General features: G+C 49.2%; 1 protein-coding gene across 10 annotated transcripts in view; it reads left to right on the top strand.

Annotated features, from left to right (window-relative positions):
* The first annotated feature begins 762 nt into the window (after positions 1-762).
* MINDY1 (MINDY lysine 48 deubiquitinase 1) overlaps positions 763-11,465 on the top strand; it is a 35,288-nt gene continuing 24,585 nt past the window's right edge. For 2 of the 10 annotated variants that reach the window (XR_006287308.1, XM_043535080.1), the window contains exons 1-3: positions 771-1,266; positions 9,118-9,404; positions 10,263-11,147. Coding sequence is in view for 8 of the 10 variants with exons in the window: in XM_043535080.1 (XP_043391015.1) it covers positions 10,509-11,147 (639 nt within the window). In the remaining 2 variants the exon portion in view is untranslated. Of the gene's footprint in view, positions 1,267-9,117; positions 9,405-10,262; positions 11,148-11,465 lie in introns of all 10 variants that reach the window. The other 8 variants (XM_043535084.1, XM_037882880.2, XM_043535083.1 and 5 more) reach the window with 8 other exon arrangements.

Raw genomic sequence — 11,465 nt, 5'->3', positions numbered from 1 at the left:
AGCCACACCTAATCACATGCCTCCAGCAGCTGGAGCTTTAAGAAACACGCACCAAATATTGCCAGACTCACAATAAAATCACGGGAACTGGGCACCAGCTACTGTTGGATAAGAAACTTGATGGACCAGCCACCTGACCCACTAGGTCAGATTCTGCAGGCCTTAAATGCAGGCCACATGACTTATGAGGAGAGGCTGAGGGAACTGGGATTGTTTAGTCTGCAGAAGAGAAGAATGAGGGGGGATTTGATAGCTGCTTTCAACTACCTGAGAGGTGGTTCCAGAGAGGATGGTTCTAGACTATTCTCAGTGGTAGAAGAGGACAGGACAAGGAGTAATGGTCTCAAGTTGCAGTGGGGGAGGTTTAGGTTGGATATTAGGAAAAACTTTTTCACCAGGAGGGTGGTGAAACACTGGAATGCGTTACCAAGGGAGGTGGTAGAATCTCCTTCCTTAGAAGTTTTTAAGGTCAGGCTTGACAAAGCCCTGGCTGGGATGATTTAATTGGGGATTGGTCCTGCTTTGAGCAGGGGGTTGGAGTAGATGACCTGCTGAGGTCCCTTCCAACCCTGATATTCTATGATTCTATGAAATGAGCATGATGATATTTCAGCGTAATCCCCAGTAGGTTGATTTGCTAATTCTGCTTTGCTTTGGCCCTGGACTCTTATCCTATGAGACAGCTCCTGCACATACCAAGTAAGGCTAATTTCGTTGCTACTGTTTGCCCTGCCTTTCTTTCTCCAGCCAGCTCTTGTGCATTGCTTCAACTGGGAGGGAAGGGGGGAAACAATCTCTTTTCCCTCCTCCTTGGCTGCTGTAAATCCTCCAACCCAGCAGATGTCTCTTCTGCAAACACAAAAGCTAGGCCAAGAAACCCACGCGGCTTTTCTTTCCCCAGCAGCCTGGAGTCCTGTCTTTGATCAATGCACCCAGGGGGGAGAAAAAAATAAAAAATAAAAAACTTCCTAGAGAAGGCAGCAAAGTAGCCTCAGAGCGTTCCAGGGGTGTTTGGCGCACCCCATGCAGGCAGGAGAGCTTGCATGCATCTATGTGTCTGGGGCGGGGGGAGGAAAGATACAGGGTTTTAGCACAGTCATAGTAGAATCTGGATTAGTTGCATTTACATGAGCACTAAGAGGGGAGGGGAAGGGAGAGCAGCGCAGTGCTGACAACAGGACGAGGGTGAGGAAAAGTCGTTCCTTGCCCTGAAGCAGCGTCAGAGTGAAATCTGCAAAGAAACTTTTACATGCACCCCCATGCCAGGTAAAAATCTGGAGGCACCGCGGCTTGCGTGGTGGGGAGTGGGACAGATGCCAGCTGTGAAAGAAATATGGCTGCTGAGGAAGGGAGTTTGCAGAGGGTGTATGTGTGCGGGAGGGGGCTAATCAGTGGGTTGTGATCACTGTCACAGCTGTAATTTAGGGGGGTGGTTTGGAGCTGCAAGGCGACAATTCATTTGCTGGCTGTCTTTGGGGCAGGGGTGGCTGACTCAGTTTGGCTGGTGCACTGTAATAAAATACTGGGGGGGGGGGACTGGGGTTGTTCTTAAGAGCTAATAATCTCTCCTGTAGAGCGCTAAACCTGCTGCAGGCCACTTCCCTCATCCCCAGCGCAAGCAGTGTCTGTTTGCATGGTGTAAAAGCTTTGCTTTTAATGTCGGCAGGGGGCACGCGTATGGGCAAACCCATCTTGCCCCTTGCTCCAAGAGCAGCATGCTCCCTGCTTCTGAAGCAGTGCAGACCCAGCCTCAATGCTTTGAGAAAAGGAGTACTTGTGGCACCTTAGAGACTAACCAATTTATTTGAGCATGAGCTTTCGTGAGCTACAGCTCACTTCATCGGACGCTGTAGCTCACGAAAGCTCATGCTCAAATAAATTGGTTAGTCTCTAAGGTGCCACAAGTACTCCTTTTCTTTTTGCGAATACAGACTAACACGGCTGTTACTCTGAAACCCCTCAATGCTTTGCTGCTTAGAACCTGTCTCTGGGGTTTGCCGGCGGCTTGTTTGCAAAGGGAACTCAGGACGATTATGGAACAAATGCCCAGCCACCTAGGGTGCGGTGTTCCTACAATTAATGGACAAGCTTGGGAGCGTCTCTTTGCATGTGTGTGTGTTGCAAAGCTTGAGAAAAGATTGCTATGTGGTAAGACAAAGGGAGGGGTGGATCCAGAGGCTTGTGACTTGGCTTGGAGGAGTTATCCAAAGCATGGGGGAAACTTTGCCTGGGTGGCATCCAACCTCCTGGCAGCGGCTGCCTGAGTTCACTAAGCAATGAATCCAGTGTGGAAAGTTTGCTGGGACCCTGGCTGCTCTCTGGTTCCGGCCTAAGGCCTGCCGTCTCCTTCGCAGATGCTCCTTTTATTTTGCTGTGCTGGAGCGTGCAATCCCGGAGGAGGGAGGGACTCAGAGAGTCCATGCTGGGTGTGCCTGGGAGAGCCACGCAAGCCGTTTTGGCTGCTGAGAGCCCAGACAACAGGACCCCAGTTAAGAAACTGGGTCACTCCAGGCTAAGCTCGCAAACCTGTAATTTGCAGTCAGAAGCGGCTCGTGTTCTGGGAAGGGGATGGGTGCCATGGATCGCCCTAGTTTGCCTGTTTAAAAGCTGCTCTCTTAAACCCATCTCTCACGGAGAATGGCACGCGAGCTCTCTTCGTTGTTTTGCGGTCCCCATGACTCTGTCCCCTCAGATGATCCTACAGGACACCAGTAAAAAGGTCAGCCCTCCCTTTTTGTAGCTATTTATAGAGCACCCATCCCCGTGGCATCTAGGTCCTGAGGCCTAGATATTTGAAGCCAGCTTCTCATGTGGCAATGGAGACCCCTTCCCCTTTCCACCCAGGCCTCGCCGACTTAACCCTTTCTATCCTGGGGCCAAATTCACCGCCAGAGTAAATGGGTGCAACTCTGATTTCATTGCAATGCCATAGTCCCCTCTAGCCCCATGATTTCACCAGCTCTGATTCTAATCTGTGTTCTTGTCTGAGGGCTTGCAGAGCAAATTGCTTGCTGCCTGTACAAAGTAAACGACCGTTCTTACCTGTCACAAAACTTTTAACTGAATAGGGTTTGCATTTAAAAGCCCTCCTCTCTTTCCCCCTCTCCCCTTCCACCCCTGCATGTGTTTTGGTATGGTATGTGCTGTTATCCTCATTTTACAGGTGGGGAAACTGAGGCATAAAGCTGGGCTTGGTTTACCCAGTGGGCTACAGCAAGTCAGTGGCAGAGATGGGGATAGAACCCAGAAGTCCTGCTCTCCCCGCTAGACTCTATGCCTGCTAGCCATTTAAGACTGAGCACGGAAATAAGCAAGTGACACAATCTAGTGGACTACGGCTGGGGAGGAATTTGGGTGAAAAGTGTTTTCTCAGGGTTTCACTTCTGATAAGTTGTCTTTGTTGGCTGTGATGCGTTGGCTGTGATGCAATGGCTGTTTTGACAGCTCCGGGGAGTGACCCAGGGAAGGAATGTGAGATTCTGGAGCACATCTCTTGTAATTTTTTGTTTTGTTGTTGCAAGTCTTGTGATATTTGATGTGTTTCTTAAAGCCCCAGCGCCTGGCGTCATGTGGTGTGGGAGAATCGCAACTTTCCTTTTTTTAAAGTGTCTAGCCCCGGTGGTGGTGGAGAAAAGATTGAAAACATGAAACCTGAAGGCTCAGTTATTACTTGTATTATAGTCATAAAGTAGGACCGCACTGTGCTAGGGTGCTGTACAAACAGAACAAAAAGAGGACCTCCATTCCAAAGAGCTTCTAGTCTGCGAAAACTATAAGAAAAGAGAGAACAGATGGATACTTCAGACAGGGGAGTACAAGGAGACAAATAATGGCCAGTGCTCTCAAAGGTCGAGAAGTGAATAGAAAGAACCCCACATCTATATTAAAAAACAAAAACAAACCCAAAACAAATCCGTGATTTCTTTGGGATCCTGACTATTGACTTTTACTTATTTTAGTACCTGGGGCGGGCAAGACTGGTGACAGGTCCGTGACTGCATATGTTCTGATCGTATTTTCCTTGGGAAGAGACATCAGATATATACTTTTAAAGCAAGAGCATTTCCAGCTGGCAACAGGGCTGGCTTGACAGTCTCAGATCTCAAGTCCCCTCTATCACTGGCAAGGCATGTAACCCCCACCACTTCTCCCACTGCCAATGTGCCTCAACCTTGGTCTGGGGAGGGGTCCCCCAAAGGGGAAGCTCATGTCCGTGACCCATTCAATCCTTAGTCTCAGCAGAGAGGTTGCCGAGGAGGGGTCAGATGGTGCCTAAACTGCAGGTGGCTTTGAAAGCTTGTTTTCAGACACTAGACTGCAGAGAATAAGGTGGAAGCAGGATGCTTCTGTCGTGAATGGAGGGCGCCTGGATCCTGTCTCTCTGTAATCTGTCACAACAGACTCCGTTATCGCTCGTGATTTGGCATTAAGGGAGCTGGCAGTGAATTACCATGGCAAGACAGAATTCACAGCTGCGTCCGTATCATTTTCTACCGATGCAGGGTACTCTGGCTTCCAAAGCACTGTAGCTGGCAACTCTTCACCACTCTCCTTTCTCCCTGGAATCCCCTGTGTACTCAGCATGCAAATAGAGGAAGCTTTAATGTATCCTGGCTGCTTTTAAGGGTGCTTTTAAATTTCTCTGCTCCTGATCCAGCAAAGCACTTAAGCATGTGCTTAACTGTTAAGCACAGGAACAGTTCCAGTTGACTTCCGTGGTACTACCGAGGTGCTGATAGTTTAGTATGTGATTAAGTGCTTTCCTGGATCAGAGCTGAAATGACTTGACTTTCCTCTTTTTTTTTTTTTTCTTTTTTTTTAAAGCTGTGGTTGTAGCTGGAAAAGGGCAAATTTTACACGGTCGCTTTGTCCGTTCTGCTCGTGTGAATCAGATCAGTAGACCTGACTGAAGCTTTCAGGCCTGTTGCAGCTCTGAGCCTTGGTTGTATTTCTTCATCCCCCGCTGGTGGAGCCGTCAACAGCTGACTGCCGAGGCTTTAGTGCTGCTCATGTCATCAGGAAGTGGGAAGAGCCTAGAACAGTGGTTCTCAAAGCCGGTCCGCCGCTTGTTCAGGGAAAGCCCCTGGCGGGCCGGACCGGTTTGTTTACCTGCTGCCTCCGCAGGTTCGGTCAATCGCGGCTCCCACTGGCCGCGGTTCGCTGCTCCAGGCCAATGGGGGCTGCGGGAAGGGCGGCCAACATGTGCCTTGGCCCGCACCGCTTCCCGCAGCCCCCATTGGCCTGGTTTTCCACTGAATGCATCCGATGAAGTGAGCTGTAGCTCATGAAAGCTTATGCTCAAATAAATTTGTTAGTCTCTAAGATGCCACAAGTACTCCTTTTTCTTTTTTCACTAGAAAGCAGTAAACCTCCCACTCCACGCCCACGTCTACGGTGCTCAGCCGGTGTAGCCATACTCTTCACACAGTGCACCGTCAACCTGTGGAACTCCTTGCCAGAGGATGTTGTGAAGGCCAAGACTATAACAGGGTTCAAGAAAGAACTAGATAAATTAATGGAGGATAGGTCCATCAATGGCTATTAGCCAGGGTGGGCAGGGACGGTGACCCTACCCTCTGTTTGCCAGAAGCTGGGAATGGGCGACAGGGGGTGGGTCACTTGATGATCCCCTGTTCTGTTCATTCCCTCTGGGGCACCTGGCACTGGCCGCTGTCGGAAGACAGGATAGTGGGCTCAATGGACCTTTGGTCTGACCCAGTATGGCCGTTCTTATACTGGTATACTGTACCAGCAAAGCACTCCTGCAGCAGATGCTGCGGGCAGGCCTACACTTAAAAAGCTGCAGCTGCACCAGCTGCACCAAAGTCTCTGTAGCGCTTCAGTGGAGACGCTGCTACGCCATTGTGAGAGCGTCTCCCGTCGGCGTAGTTCATCCATTTCCGCAAGAGGCGGGAGCTGTGTTAACGGGAGAAGCCGTCCCGCCGACAGCGCTGTCTGCACCCAGGGCTAGCTCGGTATAACTGCCTCACTCGGGGCGTGGGGGATTTTTCACACCCCTGAGTGATGTAGTTATACTGATGTAAGTTTGTAGTGTGGACATGGCCTATGTATACTGGCAAAACTGCTCTTTTGCTGGTACAGCTTATTCCAGCCTCTACCCTGAGCAAAACAAGCGAGACCAGGAAAAGGGCAGTGTTGCTGGCACAGCTGTGTCCGCCCTACGGCCTTTTGTTGGTACAGCTGTTTCAGTCAGGAATCGCAGCTCTTCGCATCGCTGACCGGCAGAAGTGTGTCGTGTAGACATAACCTTAGTGTGGACATGGTTATGTTGGTAGAGAGGTGCAGTATCCTGGGATAGCTGTTCCTGTGTGGGAAGGCAAATAAACCCTACCGGTATAAGGCATCTTTGTTTCACTCAATAATTATTGTTATGTTTGTTTGTTTTTTATTTCAACAGCACCCAGAGGGCCAAATCAAGAGCAGGGTCCCAGTAGTGTGGGCTAGTGGGTAGTGCACTGGATTGGGACTCAAGAGACCTGGATTCTGCTCCTGACTCAGCCCCTGGCCTGCTGGGTGGCTTTGGGCAAGCGACTTCCCCTCTCTGTGCCTTTGTTTCCCTATCTGACCTCTTCTATAAAGTGCTTTGCGATGTACTGATGAAAAGAGCCAGCTGAGAGCTATGATTATTATTAGGGTGCTGGGCTCTATACAAATATAAGACAGTCCTTGCCCTACAGATATTACAGTTCAGAGTCCTAGATTTTTAAGGGTAGGAGGGACTATTATGGTAATCCAGTCTGACCTCCTGTATAACACAGGCCATTTCGCCCACTGATTCCTACGCTGAGCCCATGACCTCCGAGTATGGCGTGGTCCTCCTGAAGCCAATGGATCAATCTGCTGTAATACATCCACTTCGGTGGGGCCTGCAGTATTTAAAGTTAAGCATGTTTGTTAAGTCTCTGCAGGATCAGGGTTTAAAAGTGGAGAAGTGCCAGCGGGGCGCAGAGCAGACAGAAGGGTGTGGGGAAGATGGGTGGCACGCATGGCAGACTCTATTAGGGCAAGTTTACGAAATGAAGGCTAAGTTATGTCGATGTACAACCACCACAGTAATTAAGCTGCTTTTGCACGTGCGTGGTTCGCTCCCTGTGTCCTCACCAGGAGCGCTTGCACCGATTTAACTGTCAGCATGGGGCATTGTGGCACGGCTTCTGAAAAGGAGCAACAGGCGATGTAAGCAATGCAGCGTCTACACTGATACCGCATCAACCTAACTACGTTGACCTAAGCGCTCCGCCTCTCGCGGAGGTGGCGTTATTAAGTTGGTATTGTGGGCAAGTTACACCAGTGGGAGCTGCATTTTAGGGTATAGGCTTACAGAGGTAGGTTGATGTAAGCTGCCTTAAGATCTCTCTCTGCAGTGTAGACCAGGGCTTAGCTAAGGAACCATACAGCTGGTTTGTGTGCCTAAATGATAAATGACCAAGATGTTAATGAGGTGCTAACGGGCCACCTACCTAGCATATCATTAACTTTGCATTATGATTGGTTTCTGGAAGTGCGCCCTAAGGAGGGGTTTAAAGCAAGGGAGGGTGTTGGCTGCATGCATTTGATTGGCATCATTCCTTTAACTAGAAGGCCTGGTCTACACGCGGGTTTTTGGACTGATTGAGGCTACGTCTGCGTGACCACTTATGTCAGCAAAACTTAAGCCGCCCACCTGAGCGACATAAGTTACGCCGGCATAAGTGGTAGCGTGAGCTCCCTCCCATCAACACAGAGCAGCTACACGAGTGAGCTTACGGCTGTGTCGTAAGCTCTCTAGTGTAGACATAGCCTTAACTATATCGGGGGGGGGGGGGGGGTTAACTGACATAGTTATACCAGTCCAACCCCCCAGTGTGAACGCAGTTATACAAGTATAAACATTACACTGGGATCGCTTATACCTCTTCTCTACGTTGGCTTCTCCGTCACTGGCCATTTTAAAATCCAGATTGGATGTTCTTTTAAAAGATCTGCTCTGGTTCAAACAGGGATTAATTCAGGGATGTCTTGTGGCTTGTGCTATGCAGGAGGTCAGACTAGAGGTGATCACAGTGGTCCCTTTTGGACTTAGAATCGATGAATGGCTTGAACTGCATCCACACTGGAGGGGTGTTACTGCTTTAGCTATACAGGTATAAGATGGTACAAGTGGTGTGTGTGGACATGCCCTAAGTGCTGTTTTCTGGCTGGGTGTGTATTTTTTGTTGCTACTAGAGGTTTTCTTTCTTTCTTTCTGTGCTTCACGTGAGCCAAGCAACTTCCATACCAAACAAAAAGGGCCAGAGTAGGATTTTGAAAGGTCTCCCTGTAAGAATCTACCCAGTGACCCTGCCTTGGAGGGTTTACAGTTCATTTGCTTTCAGACTTGATATGAAAAGTGAGAGCCATAAATTTGGGGGGGGGGTTATGGAGAGGGTGTGAGGAAGAATAAGGATTAAGGTGATTAAATCTCTTGGATACTCAGCGGAGGCATGTAATAATAATAATAATCCCTAGTACTTTTCATCAGTAAATCTCAAAGGAGGTCAGTCTCATTATCCTCATTTTACAGGTGGGGAAGCTGAGGCACAGAACAGGGCAGTGACTTGCCCAAGGTCACCCAGCAGGCCAGTGGCAGAGCTGAGAATAGAACCCAGGTCTCCAAATTCCTAGGCCAGGGCACTCTCCATTATGCCACTCTGCCTGTGATGAATTTGTACCTGGTACAGCAGGGGGATTTGAATTAATTGAAGCAGTTGGTTTGGGATGGGGAAGGGAATCAGTGCTCTAGGGATCAGCATGGAAAAAAGGCCCGGAAACGGGAAATGCAGCCAAGATTTCCAAAAGGGGACTGATGTTGCTGGCCTCGTTTCTGGGGAGCCAACTTCAGACACTTTTTAAAGGACCTAGATAAACAAGGTCTCCCTAAGGCGTCTGAAGCTGGGCACCTAAAAAACGCGGGTTGCTGGAAAGTCCTGGCCTGTATTGCTGTGTGCCAAGCAAAGCTGATATCCATTAGGTGTGTGTCTGTTCAGCTGCAAATGAGCTGACCTGTAACAATTATTGGAAATCTCATAATGGAATTATTAGTTCACTCTTTCTCTTCTCCTCTGTGTGTTTGTTCAGTGAACAAGGAGGAGTCTTCTGAGCTCCATCTGACAACTCCAATGCTGCCAATACCCCAACCCAGTTAAATCACGAAAGGGAGAAAAACAGCTAAGGGAGAAAAACAGCTTCAGAAGAAAATCTGGAAAGGCAAGTCGACGCACTACGTGGAAAGATCTACAGATCAGGTCAAAACAAGATAAGAAAGCACCAGCCCTCTGCTCTGTTGACATAACCTCAAGGCTAGAGAGAAAAGGACTTTAGGTAAAGAATTGAGAGGAATCAGGAGATTCCAGACCACTGATAAGGCAAGAATTAGCCAAACCACCCCACTGACTTTTTGCTTTTTTTATTTCATGACTTAAAAATACTTTTTGTAGGAAAATCTTTGCTCTATAGATCGTGGGGGGTGGGAACATACATTTTCTATAATTACGTCAGGCCTGTTTTGCAAGCTAGTTGTTCTGTCTTTGTTTTGTTTTGAGTTAAAATCTCTCCCCTTCTCTCTAGATTATTGTTACTTTTCTACACCCTGAAAAGCATTGAGAAGCCAGTTGCAGACACCTTTTTTTTATTTTTAAAGGTGATCTTGGGCTATAATTATCCAAAGTATACGCACACAGAGCAGGTGGAATATTGCATTTCATCAGTGCTGAGTAATTGAATTTAAAACATGAAAGGAAGAGGGATTGGGATTAATTTGCCTTGAGGAAATTGATTGATAAGGGATAGGCCAGGCATCAGTTTGGAATCAGGTTTTTTTGGGAGGGGGAGACCTTTAAAAAACCAACTTTCGTAGAAACCTCAAAGTGCCTAACAAAGACTTTTATTTTTTTTTAAATACCCTGGACTGACCAAGCAGCACTAAATAGATTCTGGAACAAGAATTAGACCATTTTAAAAGGAGCTATTTATTATAGTCTTATCCTTTTTAGATATACTTTTTTTATTAATTTGAACAAATTTAATGGGAAGGGAATCTAAATTAATAGACAGGAAGAGGAAAGAGCTCTGAACCTGATCAATGAATAAGAGTTTGTTTTGCTTAAAACACACTAGTTTTATATCCTTGAAAGAAACATAGTCCTTGATTGTTACTGGACGGACTTGACGGGTTTGTAAAGGCTAGGTTGAGACGTGGGGATTTTTTTTTTTTTTTTTTCCAGAAGCAGGTTGTGGTTGTTGCTTACCCCCCTCCAGTCGTGTTCAGTGGAATTGGCTTCCGTGAGAATTTGTAAACTCAGGGACGGGAGCGAAATACGCGACAGAGTCAGACTGCAGCGGAAAGGGAACCGGGATTGCAGCTGGAGCTGCTTACCAGAGAGGGACCAGCCCGCGTGATCCGCTCTCTGCCCCGGTGAATGTACTAAGGACATCGAGGGGCGCTGCGGAAGGGGTTTTGTCTGGGCCAGATGGAGCCCCGAGTTGAGCAGGTGGATCCCATGGCCACGAAAGGGGACGATGTAAACGCAGAAGTCACCAGACCTGAAATCTGCCAGGCCCCTCTGGGGCTAGAGGAGGACACTGCCGGCATGGAGGATGGAACCCAGGCTGCAGCAGGGCAGGGCCGCATGCTGAATGGGCAGGAGCCAGAAAGCCCAAAGGGGACTGTGGTAACGCACAGCGAGGAGGCTCCTTCTGGGCAGGGCAGATCGAGCTGCCAACAGGCCGCAGGCCAGGAGCATGAGGACACCCCAAGGAAGGATCCGTCCCCGAGAGCAGGGCCCAGTGACGAAGCCAAGTGGCTGGAGCGTGGGGAGCCAGAAGGAAGGGCGGACCCCAAAGAGAAGCAGCCTCCCCCGAGCAGGAGCATCCGAGCGGGAGGGGTCGCCTCCCCACCGGACGACCCCATCGCCAGCCCTAGCCCAGGCTCCGCAGAGCAGGCGTCTGATGCCACCAAGGCCCGGCCCCCAGCCGGCGAGTCCGAGCCTGACTTCTATTGCGTGAAGTGGATCAGCTGGAAAGGGGAGAGGACACCCATCATCACCCAGTGTGAGAACGGGCCCTGCCCACTCCTGGCCATCATGAACATCCTATTCCTGCAGTGGAAGGTAGGTGGAAGCTAGGGGAGGCCCAGTACTGCTGTTCCGAGCAGGTGTGCTGGGTGCGAGGAGGGGGCGGTAAGGACCTAGAGATCTAATGTAGTTCATGTGAGAGGCTGTTATCTAGTGGCACAGAGGAGGCTACTCGTACTGAGAGGTTGGATGGCCCGAGGGTTAGGGCACTGACCTAGCACTGGGGAGACCTAGGTTCAAGTCCCTGCTCTGCCACAGACTCTGAGAGACCTTGGGCCAGTCATTAGCATCTCCATGCCTTAGTTTCCCCAGATGTAAAATGGGGATAATAGCCCAGCCCCACACAGGCGCTTG

This window comes from Chelonia mydas, chromosome 24, assembly GCF_015237465.2.
Source record: "Chelonia mydas isolate rCheMyd1 chromosome 24, rCheMyd1.pri.v2, whole genome shotgun sequence".
Lineage (NCBI taxonomy): Eukaryota > Metazoa > Chordata > Testudines > Cheloniidae > Chelonia > Chelonia mydas.
This window is presented reverse-complemented; position numbering and strand designations above follow the sequence as displayed.